The sequence below is a fragment of the Pieris napi genome, chromosome 8 (assembly GCF_905475465.1).
Source record: "Pieris napi chromosome 8, ilPieNapi1.2, whole genome shotgun sequence".
NCBI classification, from domain to species: domain Eukaryota; kingdom Metazoa; phylum Arthropoda; class Insecta; order Lepidoptera; family Pieridae; genus Pieris; species Pieris napi.
Window position 1 is genome coordinate 11,321,001 of NC_062241.1, and position 24,074 is coordinate 11,345,074.

At 31.7% G+C, this 24,074-nt stretch overlaps 2 protein-coding genes and 3 long non-coding RNA genes across 8 annotated transcripts; 2 read left to right on the top strand and 3 right to left on the bottom strand.

The window, feature by feature from the left end:
* Positions 1-549: 549 nt before the first annotated feature.
* Positions 550-4,631, top strand: LOC125051661. The gene is made up of 4 exons (XR_007117318.1): positions 550-677; positions 850-972; positions 3,711-3,864; positions 4,384-4,631. It is a non-coding gene; the product is annotated as an uncharacterized LOC125051661 (long non-coding RNA).
* Positions 4,632-4,792: 161 nt separating this feature from the next.
* LOC125052020 lies at positions 4,793-7,036 on the bottom strand (the record flags this gene model as incomplete). Its single annotated transcript, XM_047652659.1, has 4 exons — positions 4,793-4,884; positions 5,921-6,074; positions 6,546-6,719; positions 6,950-7,036. Coding segments are annotated over 4 exons (507 nt in total), but the record flags the coding sequence as incomplete, so codon positions are not given.
* Positions 7,037-9,143: 2,107 nt separating this feature from the next.
* LOC125051652 (pancreatic triacylglycerol lipase-like) lies at positions 9,144-22,738 on the bottom strand. Of its 2 annotated transcripts, none has more exons than XM_047652142.1 (6): positions 22,646-22,738; positions 21,751-21,900; positions 20,575-20,940; positions 18,630-18,872; positions 9,917-10,039; positions 9,144-9,307 (listed from the first exon to the last, which is right to left on the bottom strand). In XM_047652142.1, the coding sequence occupies exons 1-6, from the start codon at positions 22,650-22,652 to the stop codon at positions 9,153-9,155; spliced, it is 1,044 nt and encodes a 347-aa protein (XP_047508098.1). In that variant the 5' UTR covers positions 22,653-22,738; the 3' UTR covers positions 9,144-9,152. The 2 variants fall into 2 exon arrangements, with proteins under 2 accessions (XP_047508098.1, XP_047508099.1); XM_047652143.1 differs by having other exon boundaries at positions 9,194-9,307; positions 18,634-18,872.
* LOC125051657 lies at positions 12,556-13,980 on the bottom strand. 2 transcript variants are annotated; one of them, XR_007117313.1, is made up of 2 exons: positions 13,692-13,980; positions 12,556-12,585 (listed from the first exon to the last, which is right to left on the bottom strand). It is a non-coding gene; the product is annotated as an uncharacterized LOC125051657 (long non-coding RNA). The 2 variants fall into 2 exon arrangements; XR_007117312.1 differs by having other exon boundaries at positions 13,683-13,980.
* LOC125051658 lies at positions 14,485-15,841 on the top strand. 2 transcript variants are annotated; one of them, XR_007117314.1, is made up of 2 exons: positions 14,485-14,714; positions 15,812-15,841. It is a non-coding gene; the product is annotated as an uncharacterized LOC125051658 (long non-coding RNA). The 2 variants fall into 2 exon arrangements; XR_007117315.1 differs by having other exon boundaries at positions 14,485-14,705.
* Positions 22,739-24,074: the final 1,336 nt, after the last annotated feature.

The following is a 24,074-nucleotide window of genomic DNA, read 5'->3' on the forward strand; positions in this document are numbered from 1 at the left end:
CATTTAAAGAAATACCTAATTTGGCTGTGTTGTGTGTTGGTGTAAAAGTGAGGGTATGTATGTGGAGGTGTGTATGCTCATGATGCAGGTGATTTTGCGCTATGGATATTAATAATACTTCTTTCAACCATATTCCGCGGTAGCTTTAACAAGTCAAGGCTTAAATATTGGCCGGGTTGCGCGATTCAAAACTGAGATTTTTGCGTAGTGTTGATGTGAGGAACACAAAGGTTATGTAATTAACAACTTCTTGAAATGTTTGTATACGAAAGACTTGGCAATATCATTGAATCAGCAACTACATTGCATTTTCCATTATTATTAGTGTAATTTGATGTAAATTGAATTTTTAGCTCAGCTATTATTATATATTATTATATTTTTTGATTAAATTATTGTATTATGGTTCAACTTAAACCGATAACATCTATGTTCGGGGCAAAAAATATATAGAATAGTTAATGTTAAAACCGATACTTTGACAGATCTTTTGTGCACGTTTATGATTTATTGAATGCGAATGTCACAAACTGTATTATCAATGTCAAATCTTAGACAAATATTTTGCTGAAAAATAACTATAAAAAATGCCTGCTTTAGACGATTTACCAAATGTGTCCAGCTTCTTTGGGATCGATTTGAAAACAGGATCAATGATCATAGCAGCCTTGGGTGTCGTATGTATGATTTGAATAAATAGCAATCGCTTTTTTAATCCTTTTACTCTCAATATTAAAACCTAATAGTATTTAAAGACTATTTGCAAATATCTTGACTAAAAATATAAGGTAACTGAATGCTCTCTTTACATAACTTATTTTATACAGCCGAACATTATTAATTTTTAAGGTACACCCAATGGCTTACGGCTGTTCATTCTTCGTTCCTCTGAGCTATCTTCTAGTGACAGTATGGATATTAGTTGCTCTATATTTCGCAGCAAGCATAGTTTTGTTTTGGGGATTAACGAACGTTAGTTTTTTTCTTAATTAATTAATTTATTGTACATAATTTTTATTACTAAGCCTTTATTGCTGATACCCAATGTAATTTATATTAACATTGTTTTAATTACATAACCTAACTCAATCTAATACATCAGATGCGCCGGTTTTGGTGATCAGCCATTGGCCTCCTCCAGCTGCTTTCATTATATTCACAATGTTGCTACTCTATTGCAATAATGCTCTTTTCTATATTATCTATTAACAATATTAATTATATTAGCTGTTTTAGTGGATTGCAGACTAGTTCACCGAGTAAAGTTGTTTTCATAATAACTAATAAATTCAAAACTATTGTTTAATAGGACTTTATTAGTTTTATAGTATTAACACTGCTATGATACTGCTTTTCTATGTTTGCATTTTGTGAAAATGTTTAGACTAGAACTAAGAATAAACGAAGGCGCATTTTAATGTTGTGTTGACAAAGTCCTGTTACCTGTTTGCTGGGCCATGATGGTCTATCAAATGATCGCCCATTGTCGCAACATGATCAGGCAACTCTCCACACAATCGTGAACGTTTATTTACTGTCTACTGTTGTGATATGACGTCTATCGAAAATTGTTTTAAATACAGATTTGGGTTCAGTATTGATTATAGTGGTAGGGGAGCCCACGATGCTAAATGGGGATTTACTCGAGCGTCGTAGAGACCTATTGGGATGCAAAGCTTAGATGATAAGAAGAAAAAAATGTTATATGATATATACCTTTACATCGGTGGGGGAAGCGGCTATAGATGTTTAAATATGTAAAAAAAACTGTTGCATGGAGCGCGTCAGATATTGATAGCATCAATGCCCTACGTATTTTTAATAATGTACGTATGTTAATCTGATCGTTTGCATGATGCGGGTGGTTGTATTTAAGGGTTGAAAATGAAAAAAAAAAATTAATTGAGCGCGTCAGATTTTCTAAGGGAGTGTTAAGTGCACCAAAAAAAAGCTCTCATTCACTAATCTGACGATTTCGATGGGACGCAAACCCGTGGCCATTTTCATGATTTGCAAAAAAAAATCGCCATTTTGAAATACTCAAGCGCGTCAGATTAAGATATATATGGTTCATCTTTATGTTCTAAACGTACTGTCTCATAATCTGACGATTATCTAGAGGGATTCGCCTGATCTGACAAAAATAATTAGAAAAACGGTTCACCTTAAAGGCCAACCCTGCCACTTCCCGCTAATTCCATTCCTGGGCGCTTAAAATTGATATTTTGAGCTCGCTGAGTTCAAAGAAATAATATTTCTATGCATTTGAGCTCTCCCAGCTCGAAAGTCTGATAGAAGTTTCATAGAACACTATTTTTGGAATTTTCAAACCGCAATAACTTTTGAATGGATCAAGCAATTTTCACGCGGTTGGCTGCATTCGACGCAGTATTATCATCCTCATAAGTAATTTTGATTGATCGAACCACAAATTTCGGAGTAATCCCGAAAAAACACTTTTTCGGGTTTCTTTCGTTCACGATATCTCTCGAACGAATCAACCGCTTTTGACCAGCTTGGTGGCGATTGACGTGGTTTTTCAAGCTCAAAGGCGGATTAGTTTTTGAAGTTGATCGATAAAGAAACAACTTTAAAAAAAAAATCTTATTTTTTTGAGATTTTTCAAAATTTCTCAAAATCTATCGGTCCGAATCGGTTCAAATTCACAGGAAATGTAATTTTGAGGGAAATATTTAGAACACCGTTTAGTAGATTCCGATCGGTTTAAGGAAATGTAGGCATCACGCAGCTGCACGCATTTAACTTTATCGACGAATTTTTGTTATTTTGGCTTGCGGAAATCGTCAGATTATATATTTTTTATTATTCTTGAATTATTTCCTTCAAAATAAAAAAAAAATTAGCTACGCTCGAGAATGTCGGGATGACGTTTTTTTTTTACAACTTTGTTGCCCTCCCCTTTCTTAACGTCACTCTCAAATTGTCAGATTATTGGAATATACACTTTTCAGGATGTAATTAACTCACCCTACCTTAATCTGACGCGCTCGAGAATTTCTGATGGTCAATTTTTTTTTACTAATCTGATCCTGTATCCTGCACGGGCGGCCTTATATATGGGCCTCATGTTTTGTGGAGGTACTTAACCGGGTACAAGGTATCCCCCTGTATATTAATCTGCCGCGCTTTAGTAAATCCCGAAATCCCCGCTTGGGCTCCCCTACTATAGAAAAAAATAAAAATTCAAAATCTATAGAATTCGATCTGTTACGTATGTTTATTCATATATTGTATCATCACAGTCATGTATGCCCTCTACACTAACGTGATTGCCTTTAGTCACCCCTTATTGTCCAAGTTGTGTCTCCTATTTGTGTCTCTTTATATCGTCTGCCCATCTCTTGCTCCTCTTTTCCTTTTTCCAGTGTTCTTAATTATGACTAATACAATCTAAGTCATAGTGTATTACATTTGAAACCCACTGTTGTTGTAATAATATAAATGCATATAAATAATTCTTCAACTTGTTTTTTATATTGCTTAAAAATAGGCTATCTAATAACTGACTAGGTACTAGGTAGTCCATTTATTAGCTGTGGCAGTAATTACGTCCACATCCTTTCACAATAGACGTTGTTTGCTCTCGAAGGACAGAGTCGAAGTATAAAGCAAAGACCGACTTAATAAATAATTTAAAAATATTTTGTCTCAGATTTATTGTTATCTAAGCTAGATTATTTATGTTGCAGGATGACACTTACCTATGTGCAATATGGATATGGTATGCGCTAATATTTGTGGTGGTGATGTTGATGATGATGATGTTGTTAGCTCTAGTCTTCACCTCCAGGAAACAGAGGAACCGAGTAGTCGTCGTTATATTTGGCATTTTATGGTACATATGTGAGTATGAATTTCGGTACTGTTTCTAAACAATGAAATCAATATTTAAAGTAAGTTATTTGCATCTGTACTATAGATATAGATATGTATGCATCACAAACATCACACATGTTTAACAGAGGACATTCATAATACACAAATTACAAATAAGAATATGTTTTAGAAAGGATATACATTATACATGTGTGAAAATAACATGAGAAATTAGGCGTAGCCCACAGTATCGCAACACACAACTCACGAGGGGACTCTTTGAACGAAGAAATCGTTTAGGTCTGACAAGCATCCGCGAATATACATTGTAAATAATGTAATTGTCATGAGAATTTTAGACTCAACAGATGTTTGCCTCGTGTGGTCCTTCGAGCCGGATTATGAACTAGCGACTTATAGACGCAATTGCATTTTTATCGCATTAGGAAATTCTGCTATGAAATATAAAACATACGAGCATGTTTATATTTCACGTTCAATAGTATTTTCTTTAATATGTAATCAAAATGTATTTTACCTTCACAGTAACCATTTACTTCATCATCGTCGTGAATAGCTATCGAAAACAGCTGCTCGGTGCGACAACGTTCACTGATTCGATTTTAGACAAGGATACTTGAATTCAATATAATTTATTTGCTTTGAGAAGTTTTATTGTATACTAGAACTTATTTCGTGTTTATTGAACTCTTTTATATATCATTTGTATTCCTATCGATATTTAAGATCTCACAGATCTATTGAAATTCATAAAGGCAGTATTTAGATAATCTTTATCCATATCTGTATTAATTATCTATTTATAGATAGGCTTATACGAGGAAGCAAATTCGGATTTATAATTGATATTTAGAATTAAAAAAAAGCATTTCTCATGCTTTTGTTTTTTTAAGCATATTGATGAAGGTTTCAGGTTAAATGAAACGGTATTTTTTTATGTGTTAAGATATGTATTTGCAGTCAATTGTTTTTGTTTGATCTCCAACCAAAGTCCATACCCGACCAGTACGATGTATAATAAAACCACTGAAAAGAAAAATCTGTATTTAAACCTTACGTGTATTTGAATTAAGCCATCAAATGCATAAAAAGCGGAAGAGTAACAATTTCATAAAAAAACAATAATTTAGCGTTTAAACAAAACAATTCTTGAGGAAGAGAGAAATATATAAGAGATAAAAGGGTAAATATTTTTCAAAAAGTCTAAAATTAATTCAATTAGAACAAAAATTAAAAGAATTGCTAATATTAAAAAAATAATAAACATTAATTCAATAAATGCATTTAAGAAATTTGAGTTTGAGATATCTTATATTTGTTTCGCTATTATAATGATTATTTCAAGTAACTAAATATGAAGAACTATTGTACAGGTAACCAAGGTTTATTCTTAGAAAAATCACTTTAAATATTGACTGAAATTCTTTTCCACCTTACATGCTAAATATCAAAATATGCCGTACGTATGCCGTTCGTAGTTTGTTGTTTTTTTTTTAAAATCAGTAGCGCTACAAACTTTTTAGGTCTAGGCGGTGATAGATGATCAACCTCCTGTGCCTGATACACGCCAGCGACTTTTTCTTTTTCAGTTTTCTCACGATATTCCTTCACCGTTTGAACGAATGTTAAATTAAGCGAAAGAAAGTCCATTGATGCATAACGGGGGATCGAACCTACGAACTTAGGGATAAGTGTCGCACACAAAAGCCACTAGGCCAACACTGCTCTGATTCTCTATTTTTTTTATCTATATTTAATATCTATAAACAGTTGTCCGTCGACAAAGACCTCGTCTAATTATTTCCAAGCTGGGCGTTCTCTAGCGGTGTAATCCACATTGGGAGCTACCTCATGTATTATATTATATAATGAGGAAAGATTCGCATTTTTTCATTGTTACTCATAAACTCAAAAACAACTGGACCAAGTACAACAATTCTCACATTAGTGTTTCTAATAATGTCCCAATATAATAGTGTCGGCTATATTTATTTTTAAAATATTAATAAATAACTGCTTTGTGCGAGCCCGGAACGGGCCGATAGAATGAGTATAAACTTACGTGCAGCAAGTAAACCGAAGATAAAAGAGAGCAGCCAGGATATAAATTTGACTTGGGAGTTATAGATGCATATTAGTACAATGAGAAGAACAAATGTTTGAGCCAACCACATAGCTGTAACCACAACCCAACATATGATGACTGTTGATTTTTCCTGGAAAATATTTAATAACATATATTAAAAAATTATACATGTCCCTTTTTTATAGAACAGGGAGCAAACGGGCCGGAGGCTCATCTGATGTTAAGTGATACCGCCCCGCCGCCAATGGACACTCCAATGCCGCAGCGCTCGCGAGTGTGTTGCCGGCCTTTTAAAAATTGATACGTTTTGTTCTTGAAGGATCTCAAGTCGAATTAATTAAGTCCTTGTCAAACGTTTAAATTTTTAATGGATAGTAACATAATTAACATTCATTCGCGGATTTCCAAAAGTCATTTTAATCTTTAAAACTACTGCTTATGCCTCTTGTGATGGCTTTAGGTATCTTTTGGATAATTCCTCTTATATCTCTGTGGTTTCAGTACTAATATTTATCAGGTACAGCCTTAAAACATTTTATGAAACCCAAGATCCAGAATATATGTTCAACTTGTTCGGTGTAAAGTAACATATATTATTTACCTCACGTATTCCCCACATATACCAGACATGGATACATAGCATAAAGATACAGTAAATAATTCCGGTGACGCTGAAGCTGTACGAATTCCTCCAGACATATCGGGAACAAACATCGCAATCTTTTATCATCATCACTTGCACAAATAAGGCAAGACCAGCCACAGCTGTCACACACTGAAAAATTGCACTTAGCAAATAAAATTACTAAAAAATAATAAGACCACAAGAAATTAACAATTTCTATTCATTTATAAACAACAGATAATTACTATTCGAATAATAGTAATTATAAGTAACGTTAGAAAGAAAGAATATTCCTGGTTTTGCGCCAATCAACAGAAGAAGAAGAAAAATATTTTGTAAATAAAAACATCAAGATTTGTTAATAAGAAATTTATACTTACTATTAATGTAATAGCACCACAATTGGCTCCAGTGCTGAGAGGGTATCGGCAAAGGAATTTTTTTGGAGCCAGTAATCTTAGCATTATTATGTTGGAACGTCAACTGAGCCATCTAGATTTTGCGATACATAGACAACCATTTTAATTGATTAATCAATTAAAGTTATTTTAGTCACTTAAGACGGAGTGTGGCGGAAAGTTTCTTGCCAGTTTTTCTTGCCCGCTTTACGCTCTTGACTTGCGAACTGGTAGTAAATGTAAATTCACAATTCATTTAACTTCTTTTCTGACGTTCATAAGTGTATTTGTTTACCTATATGAATAATGTTATTTTGACTTTGACTTTGACTAAATACTTGTAAGGGATTTATTTTAGTTCATGATCAGAAGCTAAAAAATATATATATGTTAACTAATTGTTACCAAATTATAGGAGATAATTTGACGGCTGTTTTGTAATACAATTTTAAGCAGTGGGTTTCCCTGAGATATATATATTTTATAAATCGAGAAAGGTGTTGTTTCACCGAAAATGGAACCTAGAACATGGATTAACCATATAGGCAAGTATCGTTGGAAATAAATTAAAATTTTTTTCTTTATAATGAGAAGGGTTTGTGAGGGATTTGAGGTCGCTGTAATGCTAAATCACCTTTTTTGTTACGTTGACAACACAGCTACGTCATTAGCCAGATGTCAAAGTTATTCTGTAGAAGGTGAATTGTCATTTTATGCGTGCAGCCTATATTCAGGTGTTGAATACGCTCCGTATTCAGTATAACACGTTGAGGTTGCTTTGGGCTTGCCGAGGTTCTGCAGTGCGTCAGGTGTTTGCCGAGATCGACCTGACGGTGCCATCATTCGGGTGGTGGCATCCTTAATGCATCGTGTTAAATTAGCACCAATGGTATCCCAAATGTGATGATTAAGGCCTGTATTCACTTTGATTAGTGCGAGTGCAAGTGATTAGTGCAGGTGATTAGTAATTAGGAGAAAACAAGTGTGGACAGCGACTGATTAATGCAAGTGATTAGTTGGCTGCGTGGTAAAGTGATTAGAAGCGTGTTCTATTCTTTTGCGAGCGAACTCCGAGTAGTGACGTCGCGTGCGCCCTCCCTTCACCCTCACTCGACAATATGACAACTGAATTTACTTTACAGAGCCACTAAACAATAATTGGACACTACTTACACTACACACCTGCACAAATCATCCTAAATTACTAATCACTTGCACTCGCACTAATCAAAGTGAATACAGGCCTTTACAGAGGCTCGCACAGATTAAATTGATTCCTGACATTTGTACACTTAGATCTGTCAAATTACGTGGTTTTTATCAATAGACAAAGTCAGTTAATCGAAGTTTATAAAAGAGTTCGCACTAGTTTTAAATAATACAATTTTAATATTGTTTCATTCCATTGCCTCGAGATTTCCCAACCGATATATAAATACATTTCCATTGAAAAGTTTGAAAACTCCGTAAATGTTTCCAAAGATGCCCTTTAAAGTAAATAAAAGGAAAATGTGAAACTTTTGCGAAATGCCGGCCACAAATAAACAAATTTCAAAAGTATGAGTTACAATGTCCTTTTTGTTTCCACTCTGTTGATTTTGAAACGTGCTTTTTGATTTTGCTATTTATTTGATTTATATAAGATGGTTTCATTTGAATCATGATCATTTGTTTTTTCTAATAGGCAAGTAGGTGAACAGTGCGTAACACATGCCGTCGACTTTTCAGGTCAAGGCATGTCGATATCCTCACGATGGTTTCCTTCACTGTATGAGCGAATGTTAAATGACAGAAATCCATTATCCAAGGGGATCGAACCTACCACGGATGAGTGTCACATGTTGAAACCTCTAGGCCAACACTCTTTAACACATCTATATAACCTGTTTTGAATATACCACAAGTTTAGAACCTAAGATCTCCTTTCCGAGCCATTCCGTCCGAAACCAAGCAAATTAATTAAGTTTTGGGAATAAATGGAAATGAAATTGTATTGACTTCCGCCCTCAAATACTTCAAAATACGAAATTACTTTTTCTTCACAACGCCCAAGTCTTAATCACACAAAAACTTTATATACTCCATATATTAATATAAGCATTGAAAACAATTTTTTAGAAGATTTTAGAAATTCATAAATAAAAATCTCTAGAGATATAGTATATTTAAAAACTAAATAACAAAACTATTTCAAAGTTCCCAAACCGAATGGTGCTGATGGTGAAGTGGAAAGGAAGTAGATTCCAGGGCTGCCTCTTTCAGATTTATATCCCATAAATGACATTTCATTTCCAGCGCAAACGCCATTTTGATATAACGTCCAGTTTCCGCATTTTCTTGCTAAAACGAAACAATTTGATCCTGTATACAATATTTTTTTAATAGTCCGTATAATTAAGCTTAGTTCACGACCATTGTGCCTAGTAGTTCTAGGATTTTACGCCAAAACAATTAAATAAGATACTCCAAAATGTAAATAAACATTTAATTTCAGGAAATATTTGATAGTTTTCTTTAAATATCGATTTTTAACTTTTAACACAGTTTATTGTTAGATAGCTGCCCTGCGATTCTGTAACTCACTTTTCGAACTCACACAGCGGTTTTCGCATCGGCGGTCGCTCTCAAATCAGTCGTGAAGCAGTCATTTTATGACTTGGCATTCTGAAAAGGTGGGAGCTTGTAGTTTATTGTTTATCAGAATGCCAAATCGTAAAATGACTGCTTCACGACTGATTTGAGAGCGACCGCCTATGCGAAAACCGCTGTGTGAGTTCGAAAAGTGAGTTACGGAATCGCAAAGCTGACATGATCGAGCTTTCAGGCAACAATTTTTGAAGATCAGTTGAGGCTTTTCAAGATTATCAGCTCTGTAAGGTGCGGCAGAAATCATAAATGCAATATTTATATATGTTACAAAATATGGGAATTGAAAACACGATTGCTAACCAGGAAAACTGTCCGGTCTATTTATAGATTCTGCAAACAATTCCCAAGCTCTACTGTGATCACACGTGGATAAGATACAGCCAGGCTGGCTCATACCATCATTTGGGTAAAAGTCCTTGTGACCTGCAAATAAGAAAATCAACATACAATAGTAAAATAAAACATAACAATATTCCTAGAGATTGTTCCTAATTTTTGTGTTTCTTGCGTTACCATACATTATAATTTGTAAGGATGGGTGGTAAAAAAACCAGCTAAGGTATGTTCTATGCGATGAGACACAATGTACAATCTTAATATATATAAATCTCGTGTCACAATGTTTGTCCTCAATGGACTCCTAAACTACCGAACCGATATCAATCAAATTTGCACACCATGTGCAGTTCGATCCAACTTGAGAGATAGGATAGTTTAAATCTCAAATTATAGTCGCAATTTTAATTTATTGCTAATTATTTGTCTGTTATTATTTGACAATCACAATTCTAACAGATGGCGCCGCGCTGTGTTGAAAGTACCAACGTTTCACATAAGATACTATTTAACATCTGCCCTGCGATTCTGTAACTCACTGTTAATCCGTGAGTCCACTACGCAGTAACAGCGCTCCCTTCGTCACTGACGTAATTTTTGGAATCTCATGGTATTCTGTTAAGAAATTTTACATTACGTCTTGATAAGTGGAGGCAGGTAACCTAGTAAGTTGTTGTCTATTAATATCGTGACAATTGACTCATTTTATTTTATAAAAAGAGTAAATTGTCAAAATTTTCATCATACATAAACAAAATATTTTTAATAAAACAAAATAGAGAACAAAATGGTCGACGTTTGAAATAAAATTAATAATATTAAAAAAAAGATAAACTGCCCTGCCATTCTGTAACTCGCTTCACACACTCTCAGCGCTGAGTTTTGCTGTCAAATCGTTCGTTTCGGTGTCATGTTACAATTTGGTATTCTGTTAAACAATAACCGCGACAAAAGCGCCGCTCAAATAAGATTGTTCACATTTGGAACTAAAATTTGGCACTGCTACACTTACGCTCCAAAATTGTTGGTATTTGGTATTCTGATACATACCATTTGACATCTCATCTCATTTAAATGTACATTTTGTACGTCAAATTAAAAGTTGCTCTTCCCTCGCTGAAATCGTCATTTACCAGTGAGTTAGCCATTTTTAGCGAAGTTAAAACTTGTTTTTATGTGAAAATATTCTAACATAGGACAATCTATATGTATCTTGGGGTAAGTTTATAAAATAATATTTATCAATACAGCATTATTTTACGAAAAAAATTATATATATAAACATTAAGCTTCGTGAAATTGAACTTTGTTATTGTTACAGAAGGCCCGTTTCCACTTTTAAAGTTTAAACCTCTATTTCAAGAAATAAATGATGTAATCCATTAAAAAATACTTAATATAATATCTATAGATGGCGAAGAAAATGTAGGCACGAAACGACCAATTGGTTTCTCGGCGTTGGTTATTATCGCTTTTTTCCAATACTCAAGAAATTATATGGTATTGACGAAACCTAGAACATATGCTGCTGAGATGAACGAAGAGTCTAGTAAATACTAAATAGATGATCTAAGGTAAACATTTTGATTACTTTAGCATTAAAAATATAATTTTTATCCAAGAACCAATTTTTCGATGCAGTCTTGATCATGTCTTGTCTCCAGCAGAGATAAGTCGAACAAAAAACGATAAATAAGATAGGTAAATATTGTAATATATTTGTATTTTTCTACTATACTAAAATTATAAATCTAATAATTTCAGAGATCCCCAAATGTTCAAAATTCCTGATAGAAAAATACATTCTGCCTTTGAAGAAGAAGAATATTACATGTGTATCATACAACAAGGCCCCTGGATATAAAAAGACACAATAGTGCAGACATTTTCAAATTATTGAATTTCGACTATCCTTCGATTTATAATAAATGATAACACAGTACAATTTCGGTTCCTATATTTTTATAAAATATATTGATATAACATTAAGGTTTTGGATAAAAACATTATTCTGCTTTACACAAGTATGAAATACCATCATTACATACATGATGGTTTAAGTACTTATAAAGCGTTTTTAAATTTATCGTTCATAACTATTACTTTTTACAAACTAATTAGAAAATATATTAAAATAAATATATTTATCTACAAAATAAAGTAGATGTTATTGATTAGCTCTATGTGAGGCTGTGTTTTAATTAGTTTTTATTATACTTAAGTTTGTTTTACTGAAAGTTATTTTGTAGTGTGTTAAAAGTTTACTATAATCATTAAATTAAATGTTTAAAGTTATTATATTGTTCTTTTATTCACCTATAAAGTAACATGGCTTATATATTTTTCATTTCGGCTTAGCTATGTATTTAACTCGGTTACTACGTTTTCTATAGGCAGTCATTAAATAAGTGGTAGATTTAATTAATCATTTTATTAATATAATATTATTAGATACAAAAAAATTATTATGAAGTACACAATTATCTTAAACACGGTAATACAATTTTTCATATAAAAATCATAGTTGTCCAAACTGCATTCAAAATAGATTAGTGGTCTCGGTTTAATATCTCTTCTTAACATTTCAATAATTGGTCATTTTCTTCCTCATTCTTGACAACTACCACTGATGGCTGTAATACAATGATTATCTGTTAAAATTGTAAATAGGGAAATGTGGTAGGTCACAGTACTGACACAATAATATTGCATAGCAATTTAATTATTGTAAAGTTAAGGTAAATAATAAAAAAACTTGCATAAAACACACAATTATATATGGGATATCTTTGTATTTCTAAGTAAAGTATCTTAAAAACATGTTTGATAATATTATAACTAAGCCAAATATTATTAAAAGTTTTATGGTAACAAGGCTTAGTAATTTCGCACAGTATTTGATTCAGTACTATGAATAAAAAAAATCTTGAGCAAACCTATATTTAGACTCAAAAATCCAAATCCAAGTATGTACTTTAAAAACAATTATTTATTAATGAAACAAATCCAAGACCCATAAAGGGTATGTTTAGTTTTAAAGTGTAGTCAGCAGCAATAACTATCTTTTGATTGCTTCATTAAATAAGTTATGGCAATGTTGTTTCCAACATTTAAAATTAACGTTGATCACTTGAAATGGTATGAATTTGAGCAATTGAAAGCTTATATATTTGATCCAACATACCTAACATGATTATTTATACTTGTATTCTGAAATCTGAACAATTAAATTAAATTCAACTTGATCAGTTAAAATTAATACTTCTTATATTTCATGAATGGAATTTGAAGTTAGGAAACCTAAAAATATTTTTTTATTTGACATTTTTAACCAACAATTTCATTATTCTTTACAATGTCGCTTCGATTTAACCTATTACATTTGACTTCAAATTTGCCATCAAACAAACAAACTTTGTTAACTGTTTTACTAGTCACTACTTATTCCTATTTATTTACTATGATAGTTATTATATTTCTAAAATAGTTTTAATAGAATTCAGTTTTTATGAGTGTTAGTAAAAACATAGGTAATATTGTTGTTGTGTGTTTGACCTCTGAATCACTTAAAAAGGTTGCAATAGTAGTTTCATGGCATCTAAAAAGTACCAACACTTGCACTTACACAAATGAATAAATATATAAACACTAATTTTTCTTCTTTATAGATAGGTACCCTTTTATTTTATAATTACTCAACAAAATATTATATGAAAACATTGGTATTAACCTTGGTTACCTTTAGTAACATTTTGAAAATTTAAAACACCTATCCATCCTGTTTACTTTGAATCCGTAGCCCATTTGCTGAGAGAATCACTTTTAGCGTGACATCATCTTTTATCTTTTTGTTAAGATAATATTCTTAAATTTTTTACAATATATCCAGATGTTAGGTATCCCTTGTTTCGTGCTGAAACATAATTAATATTTTTAAGTTTCTGTCGCTCATATACACCACGGCTGGTCAGTTGTCGGGTAAATACGAAATATAAACTCTTAATTGGAAGTTATAAACAAAATACGTAACTTACGATTGACTAATAAATAAACTCACTACTTACCTTTAAGCGGCCCCATTGCCAGATGGGTTTTAATAATTTTCCTCGCTATTTTATTATTTTCCATCAGATAAATCATTTTTGAGATATTTTCACGGTTTATCTTTTTTTTTAATATTTTTTTTAATTCAAACGTCGACCTTTTTGTTTTATTAAAAATATTTTGTTTATGTATGATGAAAATTTTGACAATTAACTCTTTTTATAAAATAAAATGAGTCAATTGTCACGATATTAATAGACAACAACTCACTAGGTTACCTCCCTCCACTTATTAAGACGTAATGTAAAATTTATTAACAGAATACCATGAGATTCCAAAAATTACGTCAGTGACGAAGGGAGCGCTGTTACTGCGTAGTGGACTCACGGAATAACTATTATTTTATAAAAAGAGTTAATTGTCAAAATTTTCATCATACATAAACAAAATATTTTTAATAAAACAAAATGGTCGACGTTTGAATTAAAAAAAAAGATAAACCGACAGAAACTTAAAAATATTAATTATGTTTCAGCACGAAACAAGGGATACCTAACATCTGGATATATTGTAAAAAATTTAAGAATATTATCTTAACAAAAAGATAAAAGATGATGTCACGCTAAAAGTGATTCTCTCAGCAAATGGGCTACGGATTCAAAGTAAACAGGATGGATAGGTGTTTTAAATTTTCAAAATGTTACTAAAGGTAACCAAGGTTAATACCAATGTTTTCATATAATATTTTGTTGAGTAATTATAAAATAAAAGGGTACCTATCTATAAAGAAGAAAAATTAGTGTTTATATATTTATTCATTTGTGTAAGTGCAAGTGTTGGTACTTTTTAGATGCCATGAAACTACTATTGCAACCTTTTTAAGTGATTCAGAGGTCAAACACACAACAACAATATTACCTATGTTTTTACTAACACTCATAAAAACTGAATTCTATTAAAACTATTTTAGAAATATAATAACTATCATAGTAAATAAATAGGAATAAGTAGTGACTAGTAAAACAGTTAACAAAGTTTGTTTGTTTGATGGCAAATTTGAAGTCAAATGTAATAGGTTAAATCGAAGCGACATTGTAAAGAATAATGAAATTGTTGGTTAAAAATGTCAAATAAAAAAATATTTTTAGGTTTCCTAACTTCAAATTCCATTCATGAAATATAAGAAGTATTAATTTTAACTGATCAAGTTGAATTTAATTTAATTGTTCAGATTTCAGAATACAAGTATAAATAATCATGTTAGGTATGTTGGATCAAATATATAAGCTTTCAATTGCTCAAATTCATACCATTTCAAGTGATCAACGTTAATTTTAAATGTTGGAAACAACATTGCCATAACTTATTTAATGAAGCAATCAAAAGATAGTTATTGCTGCTGACTACACTTTAAAACTAAACATACCCTTTATGGGTCTTGGATTTGTTTCATTAATAAATAATTGTTTTTAAAGTACATACTTGGATTTGGATTTTTGAGTCTAAATATAGGTTTGCTCAAGATTTTTTTTATTCATAGTACTGAATCAAATACTGTGCGAAATTACTAAGCCTTGTTACCATAAAACTTTTAATAATATTTGGCTTAGTTATAATATTATCAAACATGTTTTTAAGATACTTTACTTAGAAATACAAAGATATCCCATATATAATTGTGTGTTTTATGCAAGTTTTTTTATTATTTACCTTAACTTTACAATAATTAAATTGCTATGCAATATTATTGTGTCAGTACTGTGACCTACCACATTTCCCTATTTACAATTTTAACAGATAATCATTGTATTACAGCCATCAGTGGTAGTTGTCAAGAATGAGGAAGAAAATGACCAATTATTGAAATGTTAAGAAGAGATATTAAACCGAGACCACTAATCTATTTTGAATGCAGTTTGGACAACTATGATTTTTATATGAAAAATTGTATTACCGTGTTTAAGATAATTGTGTACTTCATAATAATTTTTTTGTATCTAATAATATTATATTAATAAAATGATTAATTAAATCTACCACTTATTTAATGACTGCCTATAGAAAACGTAGTAACCGAGTTAAATACATAGCTAAGCCGAAATGAAAAATATATAAGCCATGTTACTTTATAGGTGAATAAAAGAACAATATAATAACTTTAAACATTTAATTTAATGATTATAGTAAACTTTTAACACACTACAAAATAACTTTCAGTAAAACAAACTTAAGTATAATAAAAACTAATTAAAACACAGCCTCACATAGAGCTAATCAATAACATCTACTTTATTTTGTAGATAAATATATTTATTTTAATATATTTTCTAATTAGTTTGTAAAAAGTAATAGTTATGAACGATAAATTTAAAAACGCTTTATAAGTACTTAAACCATCATGTATGTAATGATGGTATTTCATACTTGTGTAAAGCAGAATAATGTTTTTATCCAAAACCTTAATGTTATATCAATATATTTTATAAAAATATAGGAACCGAAATTGTACTGTGTTATCATTTATTATAAATTGAAGGATAGTCGAAATTCAATAATTTGAAAATGTCTGCACTATTGTGTCTTTTTATATCCAGGGGCCTTGTTGTATGATACACATGTAATATTCTTCTTCTTCAAAGGCAGAATGTATTTTTCTATCAGGAATTTTGAACATTTGGGGATCTCTGAAATTATTAGATTTATAATTTTAGTATAGTAGAAAAATACAAATATATTACAATATTTACCTATCTTATTTATCGTTTTTTGTTCGACTTATCTCTGCTGGAGACAAGAAATGATCAAGACTGCATCGAAAAATTGGTTCTTGGATAAAAATTATATTTTTAATGCTAAAGTAATCAAAATGTTTACCTTAGATCATCTATTTAGTATTTACTAGACTCTTCGTTCATCTCAGCAGCATATGTTCTAGGTTTCGTCAATACCATATAATTTCTTGAGTATTGGAAAAAAGCGATAATAACCAACGCCGAGAAACCAATTGGTCGTTTCGTGCCTACATTTTCTTCGCCATCTATAGATATTATATTAAGTATTTTTTAATGGATTACATCATTTATTTCTTGAAATAGAGGTTTAAACTTTAAAAGTGGAAACGGGCCTTCTGTAACAATAACAAAGTTCAATTTCACGAAGCTTAATGTTTATATATATAATTTTTTTCGTAAAATAATGCTGTATTGATAAATATTATTTTATAAACTTACCCCAAGATACATATAGATTGTCCTATGTTAGAATATTTTCACATAAAACAAGTTTTAACTTCGCTAAAAATGGCTAACTCACTGGTAAATGACGATTTCAGCGAGGGAAGAGCAACTTTTAATTTGTCAATTGTCGTACAAAATGTACATTTAAGTGAGATGAGATGTCAAATGGTATGTATCAGAATACCAAATACCAACAATTTTGGAGCGTAAGTGTAGCAGTGCCAAATTTTAGTTCCAAATGTTAACAATCTCATTTGAGCGGCGCTTTTGTCGCGGTTATTGTTTAACAGAATACCAAATTGTAACATGACACCGAAACGAACGATTTGACAGCAAAAATCAGCGCTGAGGGTGTGTGAAGTGAGTTACAGAATCGCAGGGCTGTAACAAAAACCTTAGCCACAGCAACGCTTGGCCGAGTCTACTAGTTTTACTATATATAATAATAAAAAACTTGAGAGGTGTCAAGGGACACCCGGATGGAACGAAGTTCCTTTCGATTAATGTATATTTTAAATGGTATCATAACAGTTTGATAGATTTTCTCGACACCAATATTATATTTCATCGTCTATTAAAGTTTTAAGAGACCAGGAATCTAGAAGAGGAAGAAGTATGATGTCCTTGTGCTACGCTGGGATTAAATAGTAAAATAACCTAAATATAAAATTAAGTGGCAAAATTAATAAGCATATTTCGTATTTCGTGGTTCAGATAATTTAATTCATTCTTATCTGGGTCATCTCCTTGTATAAGGTGTTCTCGTTGTTATATTAGTTCACTAAGTTTTGAATTCGCAGAATTACAATTAATATTTTTTAAAGGTATTGTATTTTGCAAGGAAACTAGGGACCCCGCATTTATTGTACAGGGATTCTGGTGTACGTTTACTACGACTAACTTAGTTAAGAGATTCCAAAAATAATTTTAATTTCTTGTCCCTACGAAAAAAAAAAGCCAACATCACGAGGTTTTTCCAGGCGGTCACCCATCCAAGTACTGACCTCGCCCGGCGTTGCTTAACTTTGGTGATCGGACGAGAACCGGTGTATTACAATAGCAAATAGCAAAAAAGTGTCGTGACAACTTTTCGTAAGAATTTTTTCCGTCTAGCCCCCTTTTACAACGCGCGATAAGGAACTTCCTTCCAAAAATATAATTGTTCTTTTTAATGGATTAAGAAATATTTCATTCCTGTTCTTCCATGTCTTTGTAAATTAAAAATTATGGGGGAAAATCTTAATAAATATAAATTACGCGTCACGTTGTTTGTCTGCTATGGACTCCTAAATTACTTAACCGATTTCAATAAAATTTGCACACCGTGTGCAGTTTGATCTAAGTTAGTTAGATATTAGGCGACAAATTATCACAGTAATAATATCAGAATCGTTTACCTACAGGTTCGTTCAGTCCGAGGATTCCAGCGTTTGTATGGATAACGTCAACAAAATCAGCGTCTAAGGCGTCCAATCTGCTGTCAAGACTGACGTTACTGAAGCAAGGTCCTGCAGGATCTAGGCCAGTTATTCTGTTTAGCTTTTGGCCTGTATCACGGTACACCTGCTGACCGGCCACTGCTGCAACATGTGCCCCAAGGCTATGTCCAATAAGATGGATTTGGGTGGAGTTGTGGCCACCTGAAATAGCCAAACGAGAAGGTTTAGACGTAAAAGGAAGACTTATGTAGAAACACAAAAACAAACATGCTTTTGATGTTGGCGAATTTCAATACCGTGTACACTGTACAGGTTTTTTACGTTATTCTTTTTATCATACTTATACAGAGAATAACGTAAAAAAATACGTCATGTTAAAAAGGTATAAAAAAGAGAGTGTAACTTTACATGTATTACAATCACTAGGCTATACAATAATAATGTCAAAAAAGTAGAAAATTAAATCAACATATTAACAACAACAACGACTAAATTTTCTACAATACTAGCGAACTTAAACTAAGGTAAGGTTAACAGTCTTAGTGTTTTTTAATGTTTTGACACTATTTTGTAAAAACCATGGTGCAACTACAATGTCCCGAAGCACCTTGTACTGAAACCGTTGTATTATTTATAAATTGCTCTTCGCTGTACAGTCCCAAAGCTAAATGCCATATATCCACACATCACTTCTTTACAATATTATGAAGAGGAATGATTTGTGTGTGTGTAACGAATTGGCTCAAAACGTACTGGACCGATTTTAAAAATTCTTTCACCATTTGAATGCCACAGTATCACTGAATACTATTTAATAAAATAATATTTAAATAGCAAGAAAAAAATAAGGATCCCTACTAAAACTACAATAATGTTACCCGAAGTGTAAAAAAAATCCCATAATATATTTTTATCGCATGCGCTGCGAAAACTATTGATGATAGAACAAACAAATGTTCTACAATATTTAGTACTACGTATGATGTGGTAAACTTTAATAAAAATAAAAAATATATTAATTCATCTCTTTTCTTTTTCACGTGTTCTTTCCGTCGCAATTTGATATCCCTAGATGTATAATCCTAAGTATTTAGCCGAATCAGCGTATATGGTATACGCGATATTTTTGTGTAGGTAATAAATAATGGTCTGTACAGAATGGCTCGATTAGTAAAATCGACATGAACAGATTTGGAATGGTTTAGCTTTATTCGCCACATAATTGTCCAATCAGTAAAATTAATGACATTTTGTGTAATTGTCACGGGTAGACATTTTTGCAGTATCGTCAGCAAATAGCAATTGTACTTAAACGACGGTTTTTATGTACTTACTAAGTACGATCAAATATAGTGTTTATAAATAATATAAGCGTAGTAAAAAAATTGTAAATTGTAAAGCAAAATATTTCTTTTAATTAAAAAAATTGTCATGACTAACGGTCCTTACAACAAAATTATCAAATTAAATTTAAATTTACCTCGTTTTCATCAAAATTTCTAATTAGATTGAATTAGTTTAACATTGACATTACAGAGCAAACTGAACAAACGTATGGTTCTATGGTCTGATAAAGAGCTATTTATGTGAAACGTCATCTGCTAATATTGTCCATTTTCCTATTCTTACAGGGAATTGTCCTTACAGTTTGCCTAGAATTAGTTTAACATTGACATTACAGAGCAGAACTGTACAAACGTATGGTTCTATGGTCTGACAAAGGGCTTATGTGGAACATCGTCTGTTAGAATTGTCCATTTTTCTGTAAGGATTGGAAAACTATGAGGATGTAATATTAATAGTGGTAATACTGCACATAACTAAGCTCAAAAAACGTTTGAAATATATCATTCTCATAAATCCTTAATTTAAAGTTGTATTTTACTACTTTACATATACTCACTGTTGATTACATCACTTAACAGCCTGCCCAGCATCTCTCCCATGAAACGCACATAAGTCGACGACCTAAAGTATTCGAAGCTTATAACATCGCTCGCGTCTAGGGCAAATAGTTTAATATTGTGTTTCAACAACTCTGGTGCTATTGCATTCACCATTTCACCATTAGACGATTCCAAATACCCGTGTATTAATATAACAATGTTTCTTGTTCTCAGCAATCTTTTTAATCTGTTAGTTTTGAAATTATACTTCATAATACCATTTTTTGTTATGAAATCAATGTTTAATTTTTCATTAAATAAAGTTAAGTTTTTCTGCTGCATCTGTTCATATGTAACGCCAAGTATGCTTTTCACAGATTCACCTGAAAATATTTCAATCTAATATATAAAATTCTCGTGTCGCGGTGTTTGTTGTTAAACTTCTCCGAAACGGCTCAACCGATTCTCATGAAATTTTGTGTACATATTGGGTATGTCTGAGAATCGGACAACATCTATTTTTTATCCCCCTAAATGTTAAGGGTAGTCCACCCATAAATATTTTTATTTTATTTTTTTCTGTTTTTATTTTTTTATGATACAGCATTAAAAAATACATACAACCCCTAACTTTCATCCCTCTACGCTCAACCCCTATTTTTTATTATAAAAGATATACATGGCAAAACGACGTTTGCCCGGTCAGCTAGTAATATTATATTATCTATATATATAAAAATGAAACCCGTTTTCCATTGTCACGACATAATATGAAAACGGCTTGACCGATTTGTCTGATTCTTTTTTATAATATTCCTTGAAGTACGAGGGTGGTTCTTACGGAGAGAAATATTTAAAAAAAATTTAGTGAAACAGTCTAAAAACAACACTTCTATATTCCCATACAGAATATTCGTAATAATATTAAAAGGCAATTTGAACTTTAATTCCATATCATAAAGTTCAAGTGTTAGTGGAGGGGTTCCGGGAAGGTAAATTTTTATTTTTTGACATAATGTATTTGTTGTATTATCAACTTTCTTTTTTTTATCTTACTAGCTAGACCGGTGTCCCGAATAGCAGAATAAGTATTAAAAAAAAATAAAGAATCGACTGTTAGGCGGTACGATGTTCGCCAGGCCAGCTCGTTTTGAATAAAAGTTGTGTACCAACGGTGGTAGGGGATTACTTACATCTGTCAGATCCAGCAGCAACTATTGGATGTATGGCTGGCAGAGCGGATTCCATTATGGAGCTGAAGCTGAACTTAGCTGGTGGTAAGTATGCACAGGCACACCCCATTATAAGGATCTCATAGCTTTGTAGCACAGCGAAGTATTGTACTGAAAATATAAAATATGTTAAATAATTCTTTGCGCTACAATTAAAACTAAAAATAGTTTTGTTCGATTGAGTTAGGCTTAGTCGTTGCAAATTATTCGCTAGATCGGTGTTAATTTTGATTCATGCTCATTTGTAATTATAAAATATTATACATAAAAATTGATATACATCTCCATTTCTATTCAGTTAAATGAGTTTTGACAATAAATCTTTAAAACTAGTTTTATTTATTAAGACTAGTCCTACTTCAAAACCCTAAACAATTTGAAGTGATTTAATACTTTTAATTAAAGTTATATTTTTAATATTTGATCCTAGAAATCTAAGAGCATTTGACTTCTGTCGTAAGCGATAGTATTACGCGGGTTTTTATCTGTTTAGAGAACACACAAAACGTGTATACGGAAACATACAAAAGAGAACGTGTCTAGTAACACTAGCGTTGATAACAAATGGTAAAGAAGTCGCTAAAATACTCGAACAAAGGTCACAAAATCAAAATCAATACAAGGTTTTATAAGCAGGTTAAGTAAATTAAATTGTGATATTTTTATGTACTGTCATACAATAAAAGTAATGCCGATCAAACCTTGGAAATAGTTAGTAAGTTGTATGTATGTTTGTATGTTGTATTTTTTCTGCAAACTGATAATTTGTCTCTCAAAGTTTAATTGTATGAATTTTTCATCACACAGATGAACATGTTGCGGAAGTGAACGTTCGAGGATATCGTATAATACTTACATAACATTTCAAAAACACGTAACTATCCAGTCAGTACATTTGTTATTATTACCTCGGACATCCTCATTCACCTAAAACTGTATACGAAAACCAGCGACCTGGCACATTGTAATGTTATATAAATAATGCTTTCGTCCTCGACTGGAAGGGAAATTATAAACTGCTTTGACTAGAAAATTATTTATTTACTAAAACTTTGTAGGTCTCCTAAGTATTTTATCATCGTTCTCTGTTTTTTGCTTTAATATCCAGTTAGCCGAAGTCCAAAATGTACGTACTTAGCTACTATAAATAATGCGTCCGATTATATCTAGCCGTTATTAGTTCCGCCTGTACCATTGTTGTCACTGCAATCATGTAACCACTTACATTACTAGTAGAGATACTAAATACTATGCTAAATATAGCCGTTTAGGCGAAGTGTTTTAAGAAAAATGCAATAGATTGGCAAATTTTTGATGTGATATGTTTTTTTGAATAAAAACAGTACAGTAAAATAAACTTAAAGGCCCTAGAGTTACACCCTGTGGTACGAAGACCATCTAGAATTCTAGAGAATGTCTCTTTAATAAAATCCCAGAGGCTCTTTTATCTCTGCCTTATTGATTAAAATCAATTTAAGAAATGTATTAACGATTTTCTAGTCTAGGGCCTGGGACTAGTGCTAGCCTGTCTAGCACTTCTAATTAATTTGCGATATTAGTTTTAAAATAAGTGTTGTTTGATGATTTGCTATTTTAGAAGAGTACCGAGAGTTTTTTACGCCCGCTTTTTCTCTCGGCCTTCACCCTCTGTCTTCTTTGCCGATGAGTAGGGATGTCTACCTATTCAAATTTAATAACGTGGAATAAGTGATACCTGTATCTTATATTCCGTAATAAACATATTTTATTTTTTATTTTTATGTTTATTTTACGTTATTATAGGCAACATGAGGTAATATTACTAAAATAGGTCTAGTCTTTGAGTAAATTTTGCTTATATAACTGGTTTTACAAGAGACACGATGACCAAGGCGAAATTTGCAGCTAATGTTTCCTGCAATTATGTATGTCAAAATTGACATAATGCTTTCATTAGTGCCTTATTTTCAACTGAACTTGTTAGAAGGCATTGTTAGTTAAACTCGATAATTTGACACGCAATTTTATAATTATTTTGATTACAGTAATGATGCGGCTTTCATATCAAATTGTCACTAAATTAACATATCAAATGCTGTGGCGTTGTTCTTTTTTAATATATATTTTATAGGTAATTCCCCGACTAAGTTGTCGTCGGAGGTATTAAATAACTTACGTACAATGTACAACTTAAGTAAATGGTATTGGTAACCCGGATGATTGCACTACTATCTATTTCTTTTAACAACTTTTCTAAAACATTTACAGCAAATTATTAATAATAATTATTATTATTTCTTTTAAAT